The 27,952-nt window shown below is 45.3% G+C and overlaps 2 protein-coding genes across 4 annotated transcripts in view; both read right to left on the bottom strand.

Annotated features, from left to right (window-relative positions):
• GEM (GTP binding protein overexpressed in skeletal muscle) overlaps positions 1-27,952 on the bottom strand; it is a 344,355-nt gene that overhangs the window by 159,428 nt on the left and 156,975 nt on the right. The gene's annotated exons all lie outside the window — the stretch shown is intronic.
• VIRMA (vir like m6A methyltransferase associated) lies at positions 8-27,856 on the bottom strand. Of its 3 annotated transcripts, none has more exons than XM_075270154.1 (24): positions 27,761-27,856; positions 26,703-26,818; positions 26,293-26,379; positions 25,397-25,445; positions 24,118-24,292; positions 21,778-21,906; positions 21,133-21,405; positions 16,809-17,961; positions 14,335-14,826; positions 12,952-13,106; positions 11,868-11,950; positions 11,450-11,543; positions 9,951-10,495; positions 9,632-9,867; positions 8,002-8,251; positions 7,698-7,915; positions 6,461-6,593; positions 5,157-5,306; positions 4,910-5,070; positions 4,391-4,487; positions 3,814-3,977; positions 2,695-3,026; positions 2,286-2,426; positions 8-369 (listed from the first exon to the last, which is right to left on the bottom strand). In XM_075270154.1, exons 1-24 carry the CDS (start codon positions 27,821-27,823, stop codon positions 206-208), a joined length of 5,460 nt encoding a protein of 1,819 aa, XP_075126255.1. In that variant the 5' UTR covers positions 27,824-27,856; the 3' UTR covers positions 8-205. The 3 variants fall into 3 exon arrangements, with proteins under 3 accessions (XP_075126255.1, XP_075126253.1, XP_075126254.1); XM_075270152.1 differs by having other exon boundaries at positions 16,809-17,964; positions 27,761-27,826; XM_075270153.1 differs by having other exon boundaries at positions 4,910-5,067; positions 16,809-17,964; positions 27,761-27,826.

Below are 27,952 nucleotides of genomic sequence, written 5' to 3'. Positions count from 1 at the left end.
ATGAACCGAAGAAATAAGACAAACACAGAAAATTACTATACTGTACAGAAAAATAAAACGTTTTCCACTGACTTGAGACTTGTGTATCAAAATACATTTACTATCAGGCCCAATACTGGATGGTGCCGCCGTATCGCACCACGTTGTCCATTGGTCCTTCAGTGCTCTTCACATATTCACATAAATAACATGTCCACTAGTGCTCCTATCTGGTGAAGGAACGTACATGACGTCCTCTGCCGCCGTTTCCTCCAAGGAATTTTCCACGTGAAGCATTTCCACCTCCTGCAGCATTAGTCCAGGATGGTCCAAGACCACCACCACCACCGCGGCCCCTGGCAGCTCGTTCACGAGGGTTTGGACGGTATCCTAAGAATATAGTAGAATTCAAAAAACATGAAGTGTGCGTGGAGGGGGAAGACAAAGAATCTCTGCAACGAACATGATCCTTCTTTGAGCACAGACGGTACAGGGTTTAGTTGAGGCTACGTTCACACTTCTCTTATTAAAGGGATGCTATCACTCGCACACAATTTGTTCTAGGTACCACGTGGGAATAGCATTAAGAAAGGCTATTCGTCTCCTACCTTTCGTTGTCTTCTATGCGCCGCCGTTCCGTAGGAATCCCGGTTCTTGACGGTATGCAAATTAGCTCTCTTGCAGCACTGGGGGTGGGCCCCAGCACTCAGACAGCACTGGGGGACGTCCCCAATGCTGCGAGAGAATGCTCTCCAGCGCCGCCTCCTCTTCTTCAGTAGCATCATCTTCAGCCTTTTCTTCCGGCGATGGCTTGTAACTTCTAAGGCCTCGGGCAGAGCAGACTGCGCATGCCCACAGGGCACCAGAAAATGGCCACTTACAATACTGTGCAAGCAGCCATTTTCTCGTGGCCTGTGGGCATGCGCAGTCTGCTCTGCCCAAGGACCGGGGCCTTAGAAGTTACAAGCCACCGCCGGAAGAAGAGGCTGAAGATGACTCTGCTGAAGAAGAGGAAGCGGCGCTGGGGAGAGTTCTCTCACTAATTTACATACCAACAAGAACCGGAATTGTAGGCGAACGGCAGCACGGAGAAGACGACGAAAGGTAGGAGAAGAATAGCCTTTCTTAAGGCTATTCTGACGTGGTACCTACAAAAAATTGTGTCTGACTGATAGGATCCCTTTAATGTCTCCTGCTGTCATCTGCCATAGGATGACAGCAACAGACCTTAAACTGTGGCAGAGTAACTGTGACAGAGTCCCCTTCTGTCATATTTATTTACTTATGTAATGTAATGGGAAGATGGAAGATATCCTCTGCAACTGTCATTTTATGTCTATTGCTCTCATCCGGAGACACACATTAAATAAAAGGTAGTGTAAACCTTGTCTTATAACTCTTGATAAACACCATATCACCATGAGATGTAACCATGAGCTATAGTACACCTCCACCAAAGAAACAGCCAGGCAGTACTGAGGCAGAGACCTCCATATGTTTGTCAATAGCTCTCCCCTCTAGATAGGGCATCCTTAATTCAGAAGACAGAAACTATATGTATTCACATATGCATTACGGCTGCATTCACAGAAACAAGTTACATCATACAAAGTTATCTGTGTCATATGTCCCAATACAACCATAGACTTCAACAGGTGATTATTAAGGGCAAGAAAACAAAACAAAATTGACTAGACAAGTTTTATAAGTAATTTAAAGAGGACCTTTCACAACCTCCAACAAGTCCATTTCTTTACATTGATTAATAGTCGCTGCTCCGCTGATTCCGTCACAGTTGGAATTTTTTCTCTAGCCCCCACCATTCCTGAGCAATCAATGCTTTTAGTTTTGGTGCCTAATATGCTATTTATTCTCTGTAATGTCAGGAGGGCGGTGTTAGGTAGGAGCAAGGGGTGTGATTCTGAGCTCTGACACTGGCTGCCTCCGATTGGTTCTCTGAATCACACCCCGATGACAACGCCCACCTGACATTACAGAGCTTAAATAGCACATCAAGCACCAAAAATACCTGTGCTTGTTGCTCAGGAATGGTGGGGCCTAGAGAGAAAATTCCAACTGTGCTTGAATCCGTGAAGCAGCGACTATTAAATGTTAAGAACTAGAATTGGTGGAGGTGGTGAAAGGTCCTCTTTGAACTGGTCTAGGGACAATAAGTATCAGGTTTTGCTCCTGCCCCATTGTGGACCACTGATGACGTGACAGTCATGGCCAGAAATGGCATTTCTAAATTTGAACCAAAATCTGCAAAATTTAAAACAAACATTAAAAGGATTGTGGTTACCAACCTGCAGAGCTCTGCCTGAGAGAAGGCAGGGGCCCCCGATCAAAGTTGCTTTGAGCTCCTCTGCTTTCCACATATGTTCCTCGTGGAGCGGCTTGAGCAGTCCAGTTTAGGACACGAACACCTTCACGACGACTGTAGTTAACTAAACAAGTTAAACAAAGTTAGTTTGGGGCAGCAGACACAAAATGTGCAACTGAGCAACATCTCTTGCAGACTGGTACCGAGCAACTAGTATGAGTACGGCAGATGTCAAGAAAGGGTTACGCTGGGTCTTAATCTAGAGATGCTGCATCCCATCTAGCTACAAGGTTGGACATTATGACGCTAAGATGTGACAATGTATCCCTGGCTCTAGTGTAAACCTACATTGAAATACTTAGTCCACTAATAGTTAACTAGCTGCAACCCACCTTTAGGAGCAGGAGGAGTGAAGAATCTGCTCTGGCTGTGAAAGGCCCCTCGGCCACCACGGTTTCCTGGAAATCCACCACGTGATGAAACCTTCTGGGTAACTTTTGGGGGTCTCTTGGGTGGGGGGATTCCAACTTGAGGTACAACTTCTTTACGCTCAGCAGCCACAAAATCATCCACGTGCATGGAAGGAGGGCGGCTCGTGTTCTGCTTCCTTTGTCTGAAGAGATCGTGGGGACGCATGGCCTGTCCAAATCCTCCTCTGCCCCTTCCACGTGGCAGAGGCACAAAGTGGGCTCTTTTGGCCGGTTCAATGTATTCTGACTTTCCACTATTGAAGGAAAGAAGGAGGCAAATTCAGACAACCCATTAAAGAACAGTTCCCAACAGCCACAAGACATCTGCTTAGCTTAAGGAGGACCAGTCAGGGTAAATAACTGTATACCCCATAAAGTCTGAATTTCTCACAACTCCACACTGTGTTGTTTCCCTTATTTTCTTGTTATTCTTATGAAAATGTAAAAATCTATTTACAAATGAGTCTTACCATTATCCCTGTAAATGGGGTGTGTTCCTACAGTCTGATATTAAGAAGTTAGCACTAACACTGTTGGTAAGGCCGAGTTGTCAATTTCTATATTTCCAGGAGGAACAACGGAGGAGCAGCATAACACAATGGTAACTTTTTCATAGGGAAAAAGTATTTACTAAAGCCGACATGTTAGGATAACAGACATGTTTTCTTAAAGGGGTTGTTCAGGGAGTTTTATTGTACTTACTTTCTCCAGGGATTTATTCAAGCTGGATCTGGGGGTTCTGTGTTGGTTCTAGGTCACGTGACTGAATCAGCAGCTGCCCTCCCACCTCCCAACTATTGGTGGAAATGAGAGGGGATGGAGTAGGTGGAGCGACATGGTAGCCGTTTGCTGGTTTTGATGATACGATCTGGAGTTGGAACCATTAAGTCCAGCTTGAATAAACCCCAAGAAGAAGGAAGTAAAATTGAACTCTATGGACAACCCCTTTAAGCCTACTTCCTAGATGTAGCATCCATGTACAATCTGTTTGCCATTTACCGGCTGAATCCTTTCTACTAAGGAATTGAGACTAAAACCCACCTAGTGATAAATGTCTCATGCTTGTGTTTTCCCAGTTTGAAACCTTTAGAAGCTTTTGTCCGACCTGGTGACGACGGCTCCAACAAAAAGGATTTTTCCAGTTCTGCCTTTAAGTCGAAATCACTGCAGCATTTACCGGAGAGGTCGATTAAATCCACTTTCATCTGCAATGAGAACACACAGACCTCAGATTAAGCACACACCAAGGCCTCGTTCACATGGGGCATGGGACTGCATATTTTGATTCTGATCCACGTCAGAATAGGACCAAAATGTGCCTGCCGCGGCTTCCTCCTCCAGAGTAGGTTCAAATGAATGGGACTAGTCTGGCGGGTGCTGGGGCCGACTCAGCTACAGAATCCCCTTGAAGAAAGGACAGCTCGTCTCTTTTTTTCGTGAGATGGAACATTCCGCTCACGGAAAAAAGGAAGATTCTGAGCTGGATTCGGCGTCAGAATCCGCCCCCTCTTGCCCTGTGTGAATGAGCCCTAAGGAGTAAACACACAGCTTTAAACATTCAGAGTGCGTCACATGTAACAGGCGTGTGCGCAGCAGAGACGTGTAAGGGAAAGGTTACCAGGTCTAGGTCAACATCTGCTTCTTCTGGCTGGAAGGGTGAAAATGAGAAAGACTTCAGCTGCTCGTCCATCACATCTGCTAAAACGTAGACAGTCCTAGAGAAGCAGAAAGAGGAGATCACATGTATCGTTTGCCACAACCACCGACCACTAGCCAAACAATTCAGACAAACAGGGGCCAAATGGAGGCTTCATACAGGTCACAAACTGCTGTGACGTTTTTTTTGCTGACCTCAGCGCTCACAGGGAGGGGTACAGAGCTTGCAAACAAAACGTCACAGAGGTGATCTTGTGACCCAGCTGTAAAGTAATAAGCAGTGCTGAATTTAATCAGGATTTACATTAGTAAGGAATTCTGTTTGGTCAATTTTTTTTTTTTTATAAACCAGATAACGATTCCTGTCTCATGCACTGCCTCTTTCGCAAAGCATTAGGCAGACCATGGTGTCAGATTATTCTGAAGTGTTCCTTTAAGTATGACATATCGGCCTGGATAGCTTTACCTTCCTCATAGTTACCTGTTATTGAATAGGTTCTGCAGGGAGTCTCCGGCTAGCAGAACTGGCTCCACCTCCTGGTCACTCAGTGGTACGGGCTCCTTTGCAGTTTCCAGTATCTGCCGGAATCCGGCCACGTTATCCAGTAAGGATTCCAGACTTTCATCCTCTTTGGACTGCTCCTAGGATCAGACAGACATCAGCAACATTGGCACAAAGATTACTGAAAAAAATCGTAATACATATATAAAAAAAAATCCAAACTTACAAGAACAATTTTCTCAAGGTCAAGAAGCAGATTCTGTGCAAGGTCGTCTTTGTTGAGCAGCAAATGTTTCATCTCACCGACACTGAGACCGAGAGTCTTTGAAGGATGAGCCCCATCCACTTCCATCACTCCTCCATCATCTCCACACGTCTGCACAAAGACAGTCAAAGGGTTAAACAAATACCCAAAAATGACAAATCAACATTGGCGAAGCCAGTCAAACCATCCATCATAAAACGATGATTTTGCACCATGTTGGATCTAATAGTGATATCTAATCTAATGCAAAATTAAAATTCCCAGCAGGCTCTGTGAGGATACACAGTCTGTAGCAGTGCAGAACAGGATCGGTCCAATAACTTTTTATTTTCTTAAAAGGTGTTTTCTGGGCTTACCTACAGATAACCTATATCCTTTATATCAGGTCATCCATTGAAGATCAGCAGGGGTCTGATACCCAGGACCCCCGTGGATGTGACACGCTTCCATCTCACAGGTCATGTGACATGGGCCCAGTCCCGTTCAAGTGAGCTGCGATACCAAGCATAGTCTCTGTGAAATGTACGACACCGTGCTTGCTAAGTATTTAAGAGGATGAAGAACTCACACGAAGGCCGCAACCTCTTTAAAAAGCTGGTCGTCCTGGTTTTAGACCCCTGCCAATCCATAATTTATGACCAAACCTAAAGATAGTCATCAATAATTTAACATGAAAAGCCGCTTTTAAGTTGAGGCAGTAACACTGCAATGAGGGGGCCCAGATGTTGGGCCCCAGCCGATCAATCGAAGACCTATCCTAAGGAAAGGTCATCAATTGAGTAGGCCAAAAAAAACCCTTGATAAGGTCAGGCTTGTCCCCATCTTATAAACATCTCTGCACAGTTGGGTGGCCGGGTGCAGCCATGTAAGGAAAGCTCATAAGGGGATTGAGTGCTGTGCACCTTTCATTCTCAGGATTATTGAGGGTTTTAGGGTTTGGACGTCCACAGAATGACTGGATATCATAGCAATATGCCATAAATATCTAAGCTGGGGAAATGGATGTCTGGTGTCAGACCAATGTGACAACTTGTATATTAAAACCTGCTGCCAATAGACTGAAACATCCTTCAATTTGGTTATCAAGCCTCATCGATATGAGGAGAGCCACAATACAGGATGACAGTATTATAGCACAGATAGCCTTTCACCGCTTAGGGTGCATGGCGGTAAAAAGGAGGCAAGGCCTTCTCTCCTACAAATAGTCAGTGATCCCACAAGACAATCGCTGAATACAATTCCTGTAGATCGATGCATTTACTTGCCATTGGATCAGAATTCAATATCTGACGCATGAAATCCAAGAATGAAGAGGCCAATTCTCCGGTGTCTTTACCAAACCCACAAACCATTCGCTTCAAGAGTAGGAAGAGAGCGTTGCTGTGTTTCCTGAGGGAGCTGAAGCAAAAACACAAATTAAGCGCTAGAGAGACCTATCCAGTAAAATATCATCCATTCATCCACTAAAGATAATCAAAGGCATTGCAATTAGATTAAGAATTTAGGAAAGAAAAAAAAAAAAAAAAAAAAAAAACCGCACACAACTCTTTTTGGTTGTAAATGAAAAAGTGTTGCAGTTCTTAAACAAGCCACTAGGTGTCCAGGTTTGATAGAACTCCCCCATAGTATACAGAATGGAGGGCAGCACAGGCAGTTTTTTGTTTTTCTAATTTCAACCCTCTGTATTAGTGAGGGTCTACACCCGGGACCCCCTGCTTATGGACTGTTTGAAGTTGCTGTGACCTCTTTACTACTCTAAGTTCACAAGGCCCCATTCACACGGGCCCAGAGGGGACAGATTATAGTGCGGAATCCACATCATAATCCGATGCCTCACAATAGCGGTCTATGTGGACCACTAGCGTTCTTTTTTTTGTGTGAGAAGCATGTAGCCGCTCACGGACAAAAGAAGCGAGCTACCCTTTCTTCAGGCGGATTCCGCGGCAGCACCCTCCGGACTAGGCCCATTCATTTGGGCCTACGCCGGACCGGAGTGCCGCGACTGTCGGAAGTCGCGGCAGGCAGATTTTGGCCATATTCTGACGCAGCTTCCCGCGTCAGAATCAGGACCAAAATCCACCATCCGCGTCCCGTGTGAACGGGACCTAAACAGCCAGTTATTATTACTACTGAAATGAATATGTAACAAACTGCAAGTCGAACTTTTTCCGACTCTACCCAAAATGGGCCCCGACTGACTCCAGAGCCCTGCTAACCATTACGTCCATGGGGACAGACCCTGAATAGGCTGATGCTGCGGTCATCTTGTCATCCATCTGCCGGCCCTCAATATCAGGACTGACAGACCCCAGTGTGCAGAGAACAAAGGCAACAATAAGTGCTCTGGCAGACGTGGCCGTGGCCTCGACGCACCGACCAGCACACTTCCATACTGTAAGAGCGGATTCCTTGGCAGAAGATTACACTTGGACACATAAAAGGATGTTCTCCGTGTCACTTAAAACCTTCCATGGAGCAGAGCCGTTTTGCTTTCTGCGTTACCTCTTCAAGTGGAAGAACCCAAAGTCGTGCTCCGAGAGGAACATCATAGTCCTGATACAGGTGAGCAGCGTCGTATAGCTGGTGTCGTTGTTCGCTAAGGTTTCCATCAAGCAGTCACAGATGGAAGAAAGATGATCTTTACTGGGCAAGGAATTGGAAAGCTGATCTACTTCTGAGGATTGAGCTTCTCCTGAGCTGGGTAGAATGAGGGCAATGTCCTAAAAAAAAAAATACATTTCATAGAAAAATCAGTTCTCTGCTTATAGAAGGATACGAAGTCCATGGAGAGTAATAGAAAGCGTACCTGGTCACAAAGATACTGCACGATGGAGGCCATGTACTCGGCGCACTGCTGCTGGATGACATTGTCACCTGCAGATTTTATTAAAGTCAATAGTTCTTGGAAAATTTCGGCATAACGCTCGTCGCCTTTCCCTCCATTTATAAGGTGTAGAATTGCTACTTTGCAGGCTCTGTGGGCAGCCAAAGAGTCAAGGAGTGCGAGAAGCCGAGCCGTCTGACCTGTATACTGCTTCTCCTTCTCTTCGGGGGTACTGAAGGAACAAGAATAGGAGATTTAGGAATGGCTGTCTACAAGAAAGCATTGTCAATAGTAGTTATAGATTAACACCAAATGGTGAAATGTCAAGTGACCAAATCTGTTCATGGGGAGATAGACCACAGTCAGGAGTGTGGCATCAGCCTCCCACCCCCTCAAATTCAATATACACGCTCCCAAAGCCAAGTTATTTGGAGTAATTTGGCTGTTTGGTCACTATCTAAGTAGTTAGACAACTATCTGAAGTTATCAGGATCTCACATCTCTCTAGTTTATCTTCCTATCGGGCTCAGCAGTGAAGCTCTGCTGGGATCCAAGTCTCCTCAGACACATAAAAGAATCACTGGAGGAAACCTTCAACCTCAAGACACAATCTCCTCTGAGCATTACTGATCGGTCTCCAACCTATGTTACTATGGGGGGTCCTGGCACTAAAGACATATCTTACCTGTCCTGGTGACGGCCACAGAGAGGCAAGTACATGAGCAAACAGCAAATCCATAAAATACCTCAAATATTACCTTACCCCTCGTTCACATCTGCTTTTGTACTCAGTCTGTGGAGAGTCCGCATGGAGACACCCGGACGGAATACAAATGCAAGCCCTGTCCACATGATTCGTGTGGGCAGTGCGCAGTAAGCACATGGACCCCATTACAGTCTATTGGGTCCGTGTGCTTTGACAGCACAGAGCTTGCAATTGCGTTTGTCTTCCATCCGGGGGTCTCCATGCAGACTCTAACCAGACGGAATACAAAAGCAAATGTGAACCAACCCCTTAGATCAACCACAGAAATGCCCAAAGAGCAACTTTATTTTATAAAATTTAGCAATGATGTTTAGAACTAGAATGTTTAAAGGATTTCCAGGCCCCTTGTTATTTTTACCAAAAGAATAAAGGGCTATTAAGTTATTAAAGGGATTATCCAGGAACATTTATTTATAGCTTATCCTTTAGATCAGAAGGGTTACAACGGGAGTCACCCCACAAGGATCAGCTGTTTGGGGGATACACCCATTGTATACACTGCCCTGTGCTGCACGTAGATCGCTCCATGCCCGGTACAGTGACAAGGCACCAACTGAAGTCAATGGGATATAAACTGCAGTATCAGCCCTTGGTACTAGGGACAAGTTATCTGCTTCCGACTCTTTGAAGTGTATATTACGAGCGAGAGAAGTGGCCCTGAACAGCGGATCCGTGCCCTGCGACCAGATATTCTAAGGACAGACCCTTGTATGTTTATCTTACTGATACCCTGATGCTTTCTGGGTCTCTGACTGCCCAGGCAACCAGAGGAAAGGAGTAAGGTAAGCATTACTAGCCCTACTAAGGGTTAATATGAAGCGTTCGCTCCTAAGAGATGTGACTTACCTCTGCAGGTCTTCCACGATAAGATCCAGGACGGTGCGCATGATTAAGAGTGCGGTTGGTGAGGCCAGGTCACACAACTGAATACTGACACGTCTGACCATATGTTGCAGAGGTTGACATGAACTCCCCGCGAAGGACCTGACAATATCCTGCAGGAGTTTGGAATGGACATGTAGGTGCATGCTCCACAGCTTCCTGGTGTTCAAAGCCACCGCAATGTCCTGTGGATCAATGGCCTGAAAAAGAAGATAACCCTTCATTCTCTGGATCAGCACAACAGATGTAGAGAAGAGCTCACAAATATCTCCAGCAAATGTACCTGAGTGGTCTGCATGGGTAGCGGGAAAGGAAGAAGCTCGGACAAAATGACCAGTCCAGAGAAGAAGCCTTCAGGTGCTTTTAAGATAGAAGAAAGCACTTCTTTAAGCATCAATGACCAGGTATTGTTGGCCAGAGTCTCCTCTGAGATAGTCAACTGCTCATTGACTCCTTGTGTAAAGGTCAGTAAGATGTCTATGATATCACCCTGGATTTTCTGCTCCTCTCCATCCAGCCTTCCAGAGAGAGGTATGGAACATAACAGCATGTGTAAGGTAACCAGAGTGGACGGCACCCGCATATCCTTAAACTCAAAGGAGCCTCCTCTCAAAAGCTCTGTGAGCATTGTCTTAAGCAACGATAGAGTGCAGCGAGCTAAAGAGATGGTTATTGCTTTGTACAGAGTGGTCCCGAGGTTGACGTGGAGCCTCCATGGCTGGATGAGAATGCTGTTCATTTTCTGCAGGATTCGGATGAAGGTATCGAGACCCTCGGCGGAAAAGAGCTGAATGACGGCCAGATTCCACTTCAAGTCTTTCTGCTGCCCTGTGATGGGGAAAAACAGAAGGGACGATGAATACGTCACAAGGGATATAATGCAGCCACGTGGCGATACAAAGCACCAGCAGAAGGGGCAGGTGGAGTCATGTGCGTGATCTTATATAATATGTACAGGTCCATACTACTTCTAGCTGAAGCTGTGCTATATGACTGCTAGCAGCACTGAAAGAATGAATATATATACAGGATATATATATATATATATATATATATATATATATATATATATATATATATATATATATATATATATATATATATATATATATATATATATATATATATATATATATACACAGGATAAGTGATGGATTCCTTGGAAAGAAGAAGGTGGTGGAGGTGGGTGGTGTACGTTCAACCTCTGGGACTCCCAGCAGTCAAAAGAACAGGGGTACTAAGCACTCCATGTAAATGCAGTGGTGGTGTACATGCATGACCACCATTACGTTCACTTCTATAAGACTTCTGTAACAGCAATCTCAAATGCATGGAGCTGTGGTCACCCATATATACCATTGCTCCGACTGCTGCGCTCAGGACCCCCGATGTAAAACACTGAGCAGTCAGACCTCCAGCGATCCACACTTATAGGAAATAACTTAATAGCAGGGATGTGAAGTCAGTAACCCAAACCACTATCTCCATAACCCAACTACAACTGAGTGCCATTGTGCTGTTCTGCTGCAACAAAATGGCCTGACGGCAGCGCTAATCTCTAAGGCTGCCTGTAGGAAATGTAAACAGTAAGGTCTGATGCACATGACTTGGTGGGCAGGACATGTGCAACCCCAGCGCCATTCGGTTCTGAGATTTATAGAAAAGGTCCTCTAAAATATTGGAGCAGGACAGAGCAATGGAAGAGCCTCAGTTACATATTCACAGCCCCAGCTGGCCTAGGCCTACCACTACAATATGGATGTACAGAGCTGCTCTACCTACCTTCCACAGAAGCAGGAGGACAAGCCACGTGACAAAGTATCCTAAGAGCAGTCAGCAGTCCCACACCTTCCGGAGCCATCAGGTTGTCCAGATTCTAAAAATTATTAAACAGGTCAATGAAAACCAAAAATAGAACTTGGTTTTACCTCGAAACTTATTTTTAAGCTAAAACCAAAAGGTTTCTTATTTTCACTGCCAAGTAGAAAAAGCAGAAGCCGATCAACATTCTTTTTTCTTCCCCTGAAACCGTGCCACTTTTTCTCTCAGGCCATGTTTTGTATTGCAACTTGATTATAATTCCTTTGTAATATTGCAGGGAAAGTATTTTTCTTCTACAGCATATGGTATAGTAATAAAGCAATGCAGTCTCATATCACGCAGGCTGCCAGGCATTTTATAACCTGGATGTGTCACTTACCTGTTTGATATAATCTATCAGGCCGGGGATACAATTGATCTCAAATCGAATGCTCTTCAATGGCTCGAGCCACTTTGCAAGTTCTGAAGAAAAAAAAAAAAAAAGAGACATGTGTGAGCAGGAGACATTACTGATAGTGATAATACTCGGCTGGGGGTTTATGTGGCAGCGAGGCGCAGTTCTTGGCACGGCCATCCTGTGGGCACCAGGTGAGAACCCAGACAGCACAGGGTGAAAATTAAGAAAGTAAATGCAATTAAATCCTAAAAATCAAGAATAAGTTTCTATACTAGCAAATGTCACATGCCGGACGACTGCAGAGGCCAGAACTAGAGCAGGTACGTACAACCCCATAGCCCAAGGTTCACATTTAACCCTGTAGAGCCATTCTGTGGTGGACGGCTGCTCACATGAACTTTCATCATTCGGAAACCATTGGCTCTGATCCTTGTATAGTAACCAGGTGCCAGTACTGCAGCTCAGCCACAACTGACTTCAATGAGAGACGGCTAAAGTAATGACGCCCGGGAACTACAAAGGTTACACAACCAAGTGCTTACAGATCCATGCAGTGTACAGTATAGGTTATACATTATGTACATCATAAGTGTTGGAATCGCCACTGTATAGCTGATCCAGGGCCCCCTCAGCTCAGACATTGTTGACCCACCCTAAACATAGGTCATAAATTTAAAATTCCTGGAAACCTCTAACCATAGGATAGGTCACAGATATGAGATGTGACAACTACCACCCCCAATAATCAGCTGGTATTTGCAGTGTGCAGAGCCGGATGTAGATGGCTCAGTACACTGCAAAGGCTGTGCCGCACTACTGCAGCTGAGCTCCACTTCATATGAATGGGAGCTAAACTGTAAGAGTGGTCTGCCACTAATCCGGAACCTGAAACAGTCTGCTTCTGGCTCAGTACACTGTGCAAGTAGCAGGAGATCATGGGAGTCCAGAGTGTCAGCCCTCTTCTGTTATGTTTTATTGTGGACCCCAGAATGGTTTTCATTTCACAGTGTGGCCCTTAGGGTAGAAAAGGCCGTGCACCCCTGAACTAGAGGGGATAAGCTCTTACCTTGTAGCTTGGCATTATTCTCGTCTCCTTTGCAGAGCTTCAGTAAAGGTGCAGCGTGACTTTCCAGTATCTGGACATCATTGGAGTTTTGCACGACCAGCAGCACAAGCAGACAGGCGTAGTTATAAGCCACTGACTTCTTGGATTTGGTGTCCCTGAATGAAGGAGTCACAAATGTTCAGCTGATCATTACATACAGGTGTGGAGAATGTATGTTATATAGCAGATGAGCTGGGACAGGCGCTGACGGTATAGACTTCCCACATATTCGCCATAAAGAATGAATGAAGTTCCCAGCCTATTAATGGTGGTATTTCAGCGCCCCTGCTGATCAGGAAAATAAAGGAGCTTTTCCACTACAGCAGGCAGTGCATCCTCTTCATTTACAATGAATGACCACCATACATACTAGTGTGGTTGTGTCTGGTACTGCAGCACAGCCCCATTTGCCTGAACGAGACTGAGGCTGAGGGGCCACATTGCAGAAATGCAGCTTTTTATTTTTGAGCCAAAGCCAGAAGTATAATGCGTGAAGAGTAGAAGGGTATGAGCTTCCTAGACTTTTCACGTTTGTTCTGTAGCCATTCTTGGCTTTAAGCTTTATACATAAACAAAAAAAAAAAAAAAAAAAAAAAGGAAAGAGCTGCGTTTGCGCAATGTGGGAGCTTACCTTTAATTGACATCTGCTTTTGGTAGTCCGTTCGGGGGGGTCCCCATGCGGACACTGCAAGTGCTGTGCAGTAAAAGCAGACGGACCCCATAGACTATAATGGGGTCCGAGTGCTTGCCGCGCACTGCCCGAACGAATCATGCGGACAGGAAAGAAGATTGTGAAGTAATTTCCTGTCCACATGTTCTGTGCAGAGATCTGGTGGCAAGCACACGGACCCCATTATAGTCTATGGGGTCCGTGTGCTTTCACTGGCATACCACTTGCAGTTGTGTTCGGTATTCCGTTCAGGGGGTTCCCCATGCAGACTCCCCCGGACGGAATCCAAACGCAGATGTGAACGAGGCCTTAGCCTAGGTTACAGTTCCAAAAACAGTATCCTTATCTTGCTCCCATTATTATTACACTCCGATTGATGTAAGATCCCCAGCCATTTGGCCAAAAACCATCTAGAGGACGGATTCACAAGGCAAAAAATAAAAGAGGAACTTGAGGCCTGCTCCTATTTGCTCTGCTTGTTTATAATAAGAAGCAGAATCCGGGTGGAATTTGTCGTTGAATTGAGGCAGAAACCACCTTAAAATTAGCTCTAAATTCCACCAAGTGAACATACAATAAATTTCTTCTGAAAGTGAATGAATAAAAATTGTTGCTGAGCCTAAAAAAAAAGTCATTCTACACTTATAAACCAATAGATACTGTGAGTAACTTACCCAAGGGCTTCCTTAGAGCAGATCTCCATTAAGGTTATGAGGCACTGCAGGTTCTTGTCAAGGCTGAAGACGTGGGCCACCGCACTCCTGCCGATGGGATTGAAGGTGATAAGGTACAGGTTGTGTAGTATGCCCAGCAGGTTGGCGTGGTCGGCCTCCTCTGTGGCGATACAATGTTGGAAGTGGTGAAAGAGCTCAGATATGTATTGTAGAGCCTGGGTGGCATGTAAAAGCCACAAGGCACACGAGTCTTCACTGTTCCCCTCCGACTGCAGATTGTCATCTTGATCTGGATCCGATGCCTGACACAGAGCCCTGGCGATCAGATTTGTTGCTTCGTTCTCAAACAACAGAAATAGGAGACCCTTTTGAGACTGTGCCAGAAACTGAAGTATCTCTCTAATGGCATTAACAATACCAGGATGGGAACTCGTCCCAGGTAAAGATAGAAGCAAAGTCGCAGACTCCAGGAACTGGTGATTGTGAAGGTACCTGGGAGAAAAAAAAAAAATGTGATTAGACAATGAAAGATATAATAGAAGGCAAAGGAAGGTTCTCCCTAAGGGCTTGTTCACACAGGGCAGATTTTGGTGCTGAATGCAAGTCAGAATCCACACCCTCACAATAAAGGTCTATGCAGACCGATAGCGCTTACTTTTTTCCTTGGACGGCATGTTCCCGCTCACGGAAAAAAAAGAAGAGAGCTGCCCTTTCTTCATGCAGATTCCACGGCTGAGTCGGCGTCCACCTCGCAGCAGCGCCCTCAGGACTAGGCCCTTTCATTTGGGCCTACTCCAGAACGGGAAGCCGCGACAGTCGCATTTTGGTCCTATTCGGATGTGACTTCCCGCATCAAAATCAGGACCAAAATACGACATCCCGTGCCCCGTGTGAACTAGCCCTTAAAGGGGTATTCCCATAACTCTTGTTCTGCAGCCTGCAGGGCTCTGTGCTCTCTTCACTTCCTGGTTTTCTTGGCACATTGGTGGGCGGGGTTTCACTTGTTCTGCTATCTGCTATGTTTGCAGTCAGTAATGAGGGATTGGTTGTAAATGCATTACCACAGTATGAAGCTGATGTGGAAACTGATATAGCAGAGCTGGATTTGAGTCAGCTTGCATTACATACAGAGGTAACGGACTCCTTATCTCAGCCCTTATCAGCCAAATTCAATTAAACCAGCTGATAAGTGGGAAAGCTGAAGATAGACAGCACAGTAATCCCGGAGCTCTCACCTCTCCCCTATCTGAGGAGCTCCATTGCTTGTCAGCCCGTCCCTCCCCCCGAGAGCAGGCAGCTATGTCACTTGGGAAATGAGCAGATAAGCCCAGTGGCCATAGAAACGCGAATCAATTAAGATAGCGGCCAAACAAAGCAGTTTTGATAAAGCAGTGTATTTAGGAAAAGTCTTATATCCACATCAACTAGCAGTATAGATAGGATGCTTTTCATGGGACAACCCCTTTAAGTAACTAAGACACTGATCAGAAGCACAGACAAGTACATTTGGTAGAGGATCTACCTGCAATTGCAGCTCAGTCCCATTTATTTCAATAGGACCGAGCTCCAGGGAGCTGCAATACAAGGTGAAGCAACACCAAAACGTGCCAGGAATGTGCCATGGAGCTTGTTCAGCCGATCAGTAGGGTGGCTTCATCAGGCCTATGTTAAAAGGACAGTGTCTAAAAGGTCCCTTTAAAGGGATTATGACACAAAGGCCAGTGAATGTAGCAGTGAACGCCGTGTCTGCACCTCCTGCTCCATTTGTTTCAATGGGAGAGTAAGAGATAGCAGAGAACTGTACTCCAGTTACCTCTGGCACCACCACGATTTTTCATGGTATTATCCTTTTGAGGATGCAGACTTAGGGTAAGTTCACACAGGGTTTTTTTGACCGGAACCTGAGGCAGAGGCCGCCTCAGGTTCTGGTCCAAAATATGGGTAGCTGCGACTGGATGCTAGTGCAGTGCACTCCGCTATGGATTAGGCCCAATGAATGGGCCTAGTCGGGAGGGAGTGTCTTCAGGCGAATGTCGCGAGGCAAATCCGCCTCAAAGAATGAGCATCTCTCTTTTTTCTGGGAGACGTTTGTTCCGTTTGATTTCAATGGGAGCCATCATTTTTTGTCAGGACTTTGAGGGGATACGGCCTCAAAATCCTGACCAAAAAACCTTGTTTGAACTTACGCTACTACTGAAGGATTCCTACAAGACACCAGACAATCGTGAAAAGCTACCTAAAACCATGTATTCTCCTTTGATGGAAGATTTGTGGATTTGTTTCTTCTAACTTTGTCAATAACAGCAGAAGGAAATGTATTATGACATGGTGCCCATTCATGTGGGGCCGACTCCTACAGGCTCATAGTTGTTCTAAAACAGATACACCCCTCTATCACATCTTTATACCCCAACAGGTCTTCAAGTAATCCCTCCACTGAAGATTACAATTTAGGGACGCAATAGACATCTTACCTAAAGAGAATAGGATAAGGATCATCTCGTTCTGGGGGGCCAGTGATTCTGGCAGATGTTGGGAAAGATTTGACAGGAGGCTGGATCATAGAGTGAGGTGCCGTCTCTAACATATGAAAAATCTCATTGAGAAGACCTAGAAGCTTCTCCAAGTCTCCTTCACTTATATTAGAAGACTCCAAGAAATGATCCATATCCATGGGAACCTCCACTTCATTGTCATAGTCTCGACTCGGCCTCTCTGCCGCGGCTGGCGTATCCTGATCGGGATCTCTGTTGTCAGAAGGAGGTGGGGGAGGGGTGTTGTCAGCCAACTGGTCCGCCATTCTCTTTACATCAGAAAGGATTTCATGAAAATGACATTTCTGGAGGACAGCAGAGCAAGCAGTGAAAACTCTGACAGTCTGGTCCATCAAGATCAGCTCCAGGAGTCTCTGGTAACCGCTTTTCCCTTGGGAATCTAGAGGATTTTTTAGAAAAGCATCCATTCCCTCTGTGGTGCTGATGATGCCGTCCAAGGATTTGAAAGCATTTAGCTTGAGGGAAGAGGACACGTGCTCCGCAAACAAAAGCTCATATATCTTATCGATGACGTCAGCCTTCAACAGAGATTCGATCCCCCGGGTGCCACATTCTGCAAGCGATGATACCAGCTTAGTGCCCGCTTTCAGCTGCCGGACATTCAATGCGATAGGTTGCTGGAGAGCGAGCTGTAAGTCCAATGCTTGCATGGCCCAGTCCACCAACTGGCTCAGATGGTCTCGGCTGGGCTCTTTAAGCTCCAGAAAGCTTAACCCTTTCACTATTAGGCTAGGCACTTCTTCCAGTGCTGTCACCCACTTTGCACCCCTATCATCCTGATACAGATCAAGTAGCTCCAAAAGCTTTACCGACACCTCGCTGGCCCCAGTGGTATCCTTATCAAGGTCCTGGTCCCGCAGTCGGCCAATTTCATTCTCAAAAGCAGTTCTGTACGGGCAACTAAAGTAAAGGAGGGGGCCTAAGTCTCGGTCATAGGGATCATAAGTCATAGTGGGTACAGAAGCCAAATCCTCCGGTGTGTAGTCAATATCAAAGCTTGGATATTTAAATGCATCCCGCTCAAAGTCAGCAATCCCATCTTCATCGCTGGAAATCTGCTCATAACCATCATCTCCTGCAATCCACAAAAGCTTAGATTAGAGAATGTAAGATAAATGGAGAGTCATAAAACCAAGTGCAAAAGGAAAACCGGAGCTGAAGCCGCATCCAAACAGAACGATAAACAGATTGAATCTAATAGGTTGTCAGTATGGGGGTGGTCCAAGTATATCCTATCCCTTAACATGATATCACACACTGGGTTATCAGGTTACTAATCATCCACCTTATCGAATATTGTACATAAATCCCATTAATTAGAATAGAACCCATGCATAATGCTCGCCTTGGTAAGGCTTCACTGCAACCTTGGCTGAAAGTCCCACCAGTCAACCAAAAATCACTGTCACCCGGTGACTCCTTCACTAATGTAAGGGAACAGAGTTGAATTGCAACCCCAAGGGTGCAATAACATGTAGTACTTAATCTTTTGAGAACTACAAGTTGCAGCGTCCATGAGGGTAGCAACCAAGCCAACCACTGAGCACGCATTTGCTTCTATCCACGCACCAAAGATTCAGTGGCAGAGCATGCACAGACAACCCCTAAACATGTATATGATTGCAAGGGGTCCCACTTATGGGACACTTAAAGGGATCCTATCATTAGATACCCTTTTTTTCTGACTAACACGTAGGAATAGCCTTAAGAAAAGCTATTCTTCTTCTACCTTTAGAGGTCTTCTCCGGGCCGCTGTTCTGTAGAAATCCCGGTTTTCTTCGTTAGGCAAATGAGTTCTCTCGCAGCACTGGGGGGCCTGCCCAATGCTGCAAGAGAAAGTCCAGTGCCGCCTCCATCTTCTTCTGGAACGCCCTCTCCCTGTGTCTTCTTCCATTCTGGGTTTCAATCTTCTCGGCCTCGGGCAGAGCCGACTGCGCATGTCTGGGCTACAAGAAAATGGCCACTTACACCAGCTTACTGTGTAAGCAGCCATTTTCTTGTAGCCCAGGCATACACAGTTGGCTCTGCCCGAGGCCTAGAAGATTGAAACCCAGGACAGAAGACGACACAGGAAGAGGACATTCCAGAAGATGGAGGCATCGCTGGACATTTCTCTTACAGCACTGGGTACCGCCCCAGTGCTGCAAGAGAACTCATTTGCCTAATGAAGAAAACCGGGATTTCTACGGAATGGCAGCCCGGAGAAGACCTCTAAAGGTAGAAGAAGAATAGCCTTTCTTAAGGCTATTCCTACGTTAGGGAGAGAAAAAAAAAAAAAAAAAAAAAAAAAAAAAAAGGGTATCCAATGATAGGATCCCTTTAACATGAAAACGGGGGTCCACCATATGAGTGAAGCAGTGGTCATCTATGCACACTGTTGTTGAAATCATATAGGAGTCCTCTATAGGACTTGCAAAGACAGCTGAGTGAAGGGCTTAGATATATACTCAGCAGGCTCATACATGGGAAGGGACCCGCAGCACATGTATTACCATCACTTGATTAAAGCAGAGGAAACAGGAGCCTCGACAACCACACACGTATCTACATTGTGGGATTGTGACTCCATTTTAACCCCTTAAGGACCAGGCCATTTTTTGGTTTTGCATTTTCGTTTTTCCCTCCTCACATTTCAAGCGCCATAACTTTTTCATTTTTCAGTTCACAGAGTCACATGATGGCTTATTGTTTGCGGGACAAATTGTACTTTGTAATGGCACCATTCAATATGCTGTGCAATGCACTGGGAAGCTGGAAAAAAATTCAGAATGAGGCGCAATTGGAGAAAAAATGCATTTGCGCCATTTTCTTATGGGTTTAATTTTTACAGCGTTCACTGTTTGGTACAAATGACATGTTACCTGTGTTCTACGTGTCAGTACGAACGCGGTGATACCAAATTTATATAGTATTTGAAATGTTTTGATACTTTTAAAAAAAATGATAAACTTTGCAAAATAGAAAAAAAAATTTGTGTCATCATGTTCTAACACCTGTAACTTTTTCATATTTCCATGTATGGAGCTGGTTGTGGTGTCTTTTTATGCGGGACAAGATGACATTTCTATTGATACCATTTGGGGAAAGATCTGATGGTTTGATCACTTTTTATTCAATTTTTTATAAGAGGCAAAGTGTTGAAAAAAACGCTTTTTGGCTGTTTTTATTTTTTTTGCCGCTACGTTGTTCGCAGTACGGGATAAATGTTTTAATATTCTAATAGATCGGGCATTTTGGAGCGCGGGGATACCTAATATGTTTATGTTTAATGTTCTTTAATTACTTTTATAGCTAATCTAGGGAAAGGGGGGTGATTTGAACTTTTATATTTTTTTTATTTTTTTTAATACTTTTAAAAACTTTTTTTTTTCTTCTGTTACATTTATGATCAGACCCCTTAGGTACCTTGAAACCTAGGGAGTCTGATCGCCCATACTATTCACTGCAATACTACAGTACTGCAGTGAATAGCAGAATCCCAGCACTTCTATTAGACGATGCCTCTGGCCTCTGGCATCGCCTAATAGATCTAGTGCAGAGACAAGCCTGGAAGCCTTCAATAGGCTTCCGGCTGTCATAGCAACCGATCACCGCCCTCATGTGACGTTCAGGAGGGCGGCGATCGGGGAAACATGGCGGCGCCCATGCCGCCTGCGCTGTTTACACGCTGCGGTCGCGTTTGACCGCAGTGTGTAAAGGGTTAACAGCAGCGATCGGCTCGGGCACCGACCGCTGCTGTTATTGGCAGGTCCTGGCTGTATGATACAGCCGGCATCTGCCGTGTATGGAGCGAGCTCAGCGTGTGAGCTCGCTCCATACATCCCCATGCGACCCATGACGTACAGTTACGTCAAGGGTCGCTAAGGGGTTAAAATAGCTTTCTGAGAATTGATGTTGACAGTTTGGTGGGAGACGGACACTCAGCACCCAATCTCAATCAGCTCTTCTCCAGAGGACAGAGCCGGAAACAGCTGTACTCTGTGTAGTAGATGTGCTAAGTTACTGCAGCTCCTACACAAGTGAATGGAAGCCGATCTGATGTAAGAGCCACTATATGTAGAACGTGGCTATCCGCTTCTGGCTTTTTCTCCATTACAACAACTGACTGGCGCGAGTCCCAGGGGTCAGACCCCCCACTGATTATAGGAGTACATCCCCAATATAATTTGCCTGAAAATCCCTTTAATTCATACATGGCTGTTGCAAGAGAGCCGCATAGGTGGCAAGTAAAGACCAAAATCACCTTCAATTTCTTCCTCATCGCCATCTTCGTCGTCATCATCTTCATCAGCTATGCTTTCCCCAGTTTGTACATCATCCTCGTCGTCATCCTCATCAGCATTTAAGTCATCATCGTCTTCATCTTCATCCTCATCATCATCTCCATCGTCCTGAGGATCATCGTCCCCTTCATCTTCATCTGAATAATTTCCATCAGGGTGAATGGACACTCGATCAGGAGAAATGGGCTCAAAGTAACCTTCCCTTTGTTCTCGATCGTCGTCCTTTTCTCCTCCTGATGTAAAAGGACACAGAAGAATCAATAAGTTATCGGATCGATCAGATAAAAAACAAATGATATCTATCTCCAAGCCATCCATGTCAAATGACCTGTGAAATCAGGAATGCAAGCAGAGCAAAGACACCAAGCAGAAGAATTCAATGCATTTCATATTTGCGGCGCTAGAAGACGCTCAAACATCAGATACCCCATGCATTGCAAGGACAAGGTTAAATGTGCACAGCGATCAAAGTAGTAGCCACCCCATGCTTTGTATTATAGCAAATCTATTAAATGTGAGCGCCTTTATCATGCAGGAGAGGGCCAAGGGTAAAGATCAAAGACAAAGCTAAAGGCACCATTGCCAATGAAACATCAGAGGTCTACCTGCAGCAGGCATTGGCTCATCATCATCGTCATCATCATCAGGAGGCGGAGGGCCAGGTGGAGTTCTCGGCCCTCTTGGCTGCGGTCTTGGTGGACTACCATTGTACTGGTCTTCTTTGTCTTCTTCAACTAAGATGGGAGAAAGACAAATGCAACCTAAACAGCCCAATATGTAGCCACAAGCACGCAACGAAGAAAGAAGGCAAGAATTATCAACAGGCCAATGCCAAAAATGCAGAACTCCATCCAAGTGGCTAAATGAATGAAAGTAAATATTGGAAGGGAGCAGGTAGTCCAGATGCTTAGGAGGAATTTGTGACAAGTACTAAATAAACACAATGGAAAAACCAAAGTAGTCACAACCATTAGTTGAGAGGGCCTCAAATTTGAGACAGTATACTGTATTTAGAGGGAGTCTGCCAGTAGATCTGGCACTTGAAGGGGTTTTCCATGACCAGGGTAAAAAATTAAACATAGCAAAACTCAACTACCCTGGTGGTCCTCTGTGCTATCCTGTTTGGGCTATATTGGTCACCTGAGCTGCTTCACTTTCCACCCAGCCAGTACCTGCACTGAACAGGGTACCCTAGGCAGAAGAGGACCAGGGATAGGTGAGTATTACTTCTTGGAGGGATCCTATCATTGGATACCCTTTTTTTTTTTCCCTAACATGTAGGAATAGCCTTAAGAAAGCCTATTCTTCTCCTACCTTTAGAGGTCTTCTCTGCCCCGCCATTCGGTAGAAATTCGGGTTTTCGTCTATATGCAAATGAGTTCTCTTGCAACACTGGGGGCGTCGCCAATGCTGCAAGAGAACTCTCTAGCGCCGCCTCTATCTTCTTCTGAAATGCCCTCACCTTGTGTCTTCTTCTGTCCTGGGTTTCAAACTTCTAGGCCTCGGACAAAGGCAACTGCGCATGCCCGGGCCACAAGAAAATGGCCACTAACAAAGTAAGCTGGTGTAAGCAGCCATTTTCTTGCGGCCCGAGAAGACACAAGAAGATGGAGGCGGCGCTGGAGAGTTCTCTCGCAGCATTGGGGACGCCACCAGTGCTGTTTGAGCGCTGGGGACCACCCCCCAATACTGCGAGAGAACTCATTTGCATACCGAAGAAAACCGGGATTTCTACCGACTGGTGGCGCAGAGAAGACATCTAAAGGTAAGAGAAGAATAGCCTTTCTTAAGGCTATTCCTATGTGTTAGGGAGAAATGAAAAAAAAAAGGGTATCCAATGATAGGATCACTTTAACAACTTACCCACCCCCAGTACCCCCTTGGTTTTCCAATTTACTTTAAAAACCCAACCACCTTTAAATCTTCAAGACAACACTACAAAGGCGACAGGTTCTGATAGTCATACAGGTAGCATGTATGTGTGGGGATATTCTCATGTGCAGTGTCCCCAACCTCTCTGCATCAAATGCTCCCCAATGGATTGTTATGTCCAATCAGAAGTCTGCTAGAGGACAAGGAAGGTTTAGAGAGCACTCTAAAAATAAAAAATAGGTGCAGGTTGCAGAATCAAGGAGATTATAACCCAGCATAGCAACCCAGTCCCAAAGATAGGTGAGGGTCATCTGAATCAAATGGTGTATCTGTTCCTGAGACATGGCCACTTTTAATACGCAAATGAGCTCTTTGGAGTAATAATGGTGTTGTTGTTACTCCAAACAGCCAATGTGTATATTGTCAAGAGCAGCGATATCTTGGTAACTGTAGCACCGATCCACAGGGGTAAGACACCTGAGGGCGGGTTCACACCTGCACCCGGTCTTCGCTTTCAGGTTTCCATCTTCTGCCGAGAGAAACTGGACAGGAGACGGAAACCCGGCGGTCAATTTTCAAACCCATTCACTTGAATGGGTTTTGCAAAGTGTCCGCCCATGAGCGTCTTCTGCCTCTCCGTGGGGAGACCGTTTTTTTTTTTTTTGGTTGTTTTTTTAAACAAGCAGGACTTTGTATCGGATTTAAAAAAAAAAGTTTAGCCACGGAGAGGCAGAAGACGCTCATGGGTGGTCACACATTCAAGTGAATGGGTTTGAAAACTGACCGCCGGGTTTCAGTCTCCTGTCCAGTTTCTCTTGGCAGAAGACAGAAACCTGAAAGCGGAGACGGAGCGCAGGTGTGAACCCGCCTGTATTATTTAACTGTGGAGCTGGATTGATATTATGGGAACATTTAAACTGCTCTCTGTCACTTATAGCATTACAAGCAGTTTTGAAGAAGGGGGAACAGTAGACCTGGTCCCTTTAAATGAGGGAAACTGGGGCTTTAACAGCAATATCTATCTGTAGATGTGGCTTCTCAGAGAGTATATATCTCCTGCTGTTCACACCTACCATGCTTGGGATTCCTTTTCAGCCCTATCTGTTGATGCTGAGGAGGTGGCGGCGGCGGAGGAGGGGGTGGAGGAGAGTCTCGTTCATGGTTGATGATAACTCTGTCCACTGATCCATACACAGCAAGGGTCAGGCAATTGTACCAGCCTTTGAGCACGAGACCATCTGTATTAACCTGACTCAAAAAAATACAAAAAGATTTAATCAAATACAAATAAAGAGAAATAGTCAAAATTACAGATTTCCATTAACATGTATAAATTGTATGGTCATGAAATAGCTTCAACAGCACAGCTGCATAGTCTACTAACATATGTACAAGGGATGTTCCCATACTGAAGATTATATCCAAACATGCCAGTGCAGACCCAATATATGAAACTGTCAACTGCTGGAGGAACTAGGGTCCAAGGCTTTTTGACTCTGTCCTTAAGTCAGTTTTCTGGGTTCACAATATTGACAACCCTTTGTCAAGATGGGCCCCGAGCAGCCATGACACCTACACAATTACGCTGGGTTTACACCAGCGTTCGGCACTCTGTATTAGGTTTCCATCTTCTCCTGGCAGAAGACGGAAACCTGTCTTGCCGAGTCCGGCCATGAGCGCCGGTGAGCGTTTTGAGCTCTCCACAGCGAAACCGGTTTTTATAAACTGGACACAGAGTACTGCATGTCAGACTCTGTGTCCCGTTTAAAAAAGCCGGTTTTGCCACAGAGAGCATAAAACGCTCACCGCCGGACACTTTTCAAACCAATTCCAATGAATGGGTTTGAAAGATGCCAGCAGGTTTCCGTCTCCTGCCCTGTTTTGTGCAGGAAACGGAAACCTGCAGAACGGAGTCCCGTGCGCAGATGTGAACGAGCCCTTAGTTGACAGTGTACAGGTACACATATGTAAGAGACTGCAACACTCACTTGGCCCTTTAAACAGCTGATCAGCTAGAGTGCCAAGATTTGGACCCCCACCAAACTGATAATAATTGCTTACCCTAAGGACAGGTCATCAATGCCATTAATCTATAAATCTCACTCACGGACCATCTCACTACTGAGTAAAAGGAGTCAATGATGATCGCGTTAAATCAGAAGACATTGATCAATGGACCCATGTTTCCAAGCAAATCCACTGGATATGCCAAAAACGCATAAAGCTGGAATACCTTATTACATCTGCCTATAATGACAATACACTGTGGTCAGATTTGTGTACTTTCTTGTATTCCATCCCCCACTATGTATCCTATGTTGTACTGTGCTATAACCACCCCGGTTCTCTTACCTTTGCATTTGGTCGGAAGATGATTGAACTATTCTCATCATACTCCATGCTGGTGAGAGGGAAAAAAAAACAAAAAATAAACACGATAAAAATATTAACCATAACCAGTCTTACTCATCTTGTTCATTTTTAGAGATGAGCGAGTACTATTCAAAACTCCCGTTTCGTATAGCATGCACCCATAGGAATGAATGGAAGCGGCTTGCACGCAGACTTTGCCGGCGGCTGGCCACTTAACTTCCTGGCTACGTCCATTCATTCCTATGGGTGAATGCTATTCGAATAGTACTCGCTCATCTCTATTCATTTTGGTTTTTTAGAGGACTGACTGCATTTAGAAATGTAAGAGAAAGGCTGGGAAAAGCTTCCTGATGATCCTGATCATAGAGCTTGTAGACAGATATATATGAGAAGCTACTCGTAACGTAATAGATGTTCACGGCTTCTTTTCATTTTACCCCCTACTGTTCACTGCACAAAGTAAAGGATATATTGCTCAGACTGCAAATCAGCAGAACAAGCTCTAAATACATTAAGCAACAGCCAAGCACAATACAGGACGTACACTCCTATTCACACTGCAATTACAAGGTACGTCATAAGAAGTTGCAACACATCAGAACCCAGCATATCATCTAAGCCCCTCAAACAAATTGGTTAGTGTCACAGGAAACAGTGTTTCCTCTTTATGAATCAAGGCCTCCTTTGCTAAGATATCACTATGTTAGTCAGCCCGACAGAGTTTGAATGGTAGCAGCAGTAGCATGCATGACCCTCATTCTCATAACCAATGGGAGTTACAGTGGTAAGACACCCCCCCCCCCATTGGACTGGTGATAAATGCTGTTCAAAGGAAAACTCTCATACAAGACAAAGCAGAAACTCTCTGTACAAACCTCCCCAGTCTGTCAAAGACCGTAGCACTTGGCTTATTCACATTGTTGAAGAACAGGTCCAGATGAAATGTATGTGGCGAGGTCTCGCTGCAAGAAAGAATGAACTCATGTTAATTTGAATGTCCAGGAGCAAAAAAACATTTGGTCACTGGCCTGTAATGTAGTCCAGTTCAGGTGGCAGTGAAAGTACTAGAGATTTAAGAAAAGCGGTGTGCAAATTGTAGCAGATATGCTCTGAACTGTTCTACAAAGCTATTAGGTCTTGCCACAGAATTTGCAACAAATCTATCCAATCTGTAAAATATTCTGCCAGGTTAAAAGGAGCCGTCATATGTAGCTGAGCCACGGTAGCCACACTTGGATTATCATTCATTGCCATGTAAATAATGACTATGTCTTGTATTACTCACCCATAGGCCCGGCTGTCCGGCAGGTTGTTGTGCGCTCTGATCCCTGGTGGGATAACTCGCACTTCATTGATGTACACGACACATGGGAATCGGACGACATCTACGTTGCTGCCTTGCTGTAAATGGAATACAGTGATCACAGGGTTAAACTCAAGGCTCTTGAAAGCAGCCCCTATATGAAGGAGGTGGATATATATATTTACACACACATACGTACACACATCACACGTGTGACCAATGCTCCATTTACTACTATGGGACTGCCATCTCTGTCTGACCCCCAGTTATGCGATACTCATCCCCGATCCCGTGACTACCAGACGAGGGGCTGTAATTGATCAATCCCATTATGGTGTATTTACACCTACAGGATTTTTCACAGGTCTTAGCGCAGACTTGAAATAAAATTCATAAGAATTCTGCCTTAAATGCAAAAAAAAAACCCTGCAAGACTAAGCAGAATTCCCAAAACCTCCACAAACAAAAGCCGGCAAACTATCTGTAAGAAACAATCCTTGTACACATCTACAGTAGGGATCAATGGCTCTGTCTCAGAGGTCTATAGAAAATGTGTCTGACCAGAACCTGGCTACAGATAGGTGTGAACATGGACTTACAGAAGAGGGATCTACTCAGATTCTAGATTGCCATTCATTGACAACAAGCAGAGATTTCAGGTATCAGAGCCCAGAGACTTCCTTGGATCCCTCAGACTCTGATTTCTCATTGACAGTCATGTATAAGTACCGCCCAATCATAACCAGCTCACCGCAGAGGGACCACAAGTGTCAGCATGCCTCACAGTGCATTCTGGTACTTGTAGTCCACCAGCAGCCTGAACCAGAACTTCATAGGAATATCCACATGACACATAAACAGACTGTGCACAAATACCGCCACAGAGCCGCAGCTAGGCCTCTAGTGACCGCCTCAGGGCTCTAGGCCTCAGACTGACTGCCCCGTACACAGCGGCCACCACAGCCCTCCTGCACCAACCCCATAACACGGACACTAGCGATACATACGGACGACATGACTAACATTACGGCCTCTCTCACCTCCGTACTCTGGTGCTTGAAAGTGTCTAAAAACAAGAGCTCCATTGCGGGCTCACCCGCCATGTTTGATATGGGCGGGGAAGTGAAGAGGCGGGACTTCCGTTAGCTGACAGCGCGTCGAGGTGAGAGACATTGCATCGTCCAATGAGGTTATAGAGCGGCCTGTGACCACGCCTACCATGGAAGTGTCGC

The sequence above is a fragment of the Leptodactylus fuscus genome, chromosome 4 (genome assembly GCF_031893055.1).
Source record: "Leptodactylus fuscus isolate aLepFus1 chromosome 4, aLepFus1.hap2, whole genome shotgun sequence".
In the NCBI taxonomy this organism is placed as follows: Eukaryota; Metazoa; Chordata; class Amphibia; order Anura; family Leptodactylidae; genus Leptodactylus; species Leptodactylus fuscus.
This window is presented reverse-complemented; position numbering and strand designations above follow the sequence as displayed.

Bases quoted from the DNA above. Each gene is read 5' to 3' on its own strand.
- VIRMA (XM_075270152.1), bottom strand. From the start codon at position 27,823: ATGGCGGGTGAGCCCGCAATGGAGCTCTTGTTTTTAGACACTTTCAAG. The intron at 21,907-24,117 runs GTAGGTGTGAAC...CTCCCATCTTAG, and splicing joins GAAAAGGAATCCCAAGCATG to TTGAAGAAGACAAAGAAGAC. The intron at 5,307-6,460 runs GCAAGTAAATGC...GTCTTTGTGCAG, and splicing joins TATTGAATTCTGATCCAATG to ACGTGTGGAGATGATGGAGG.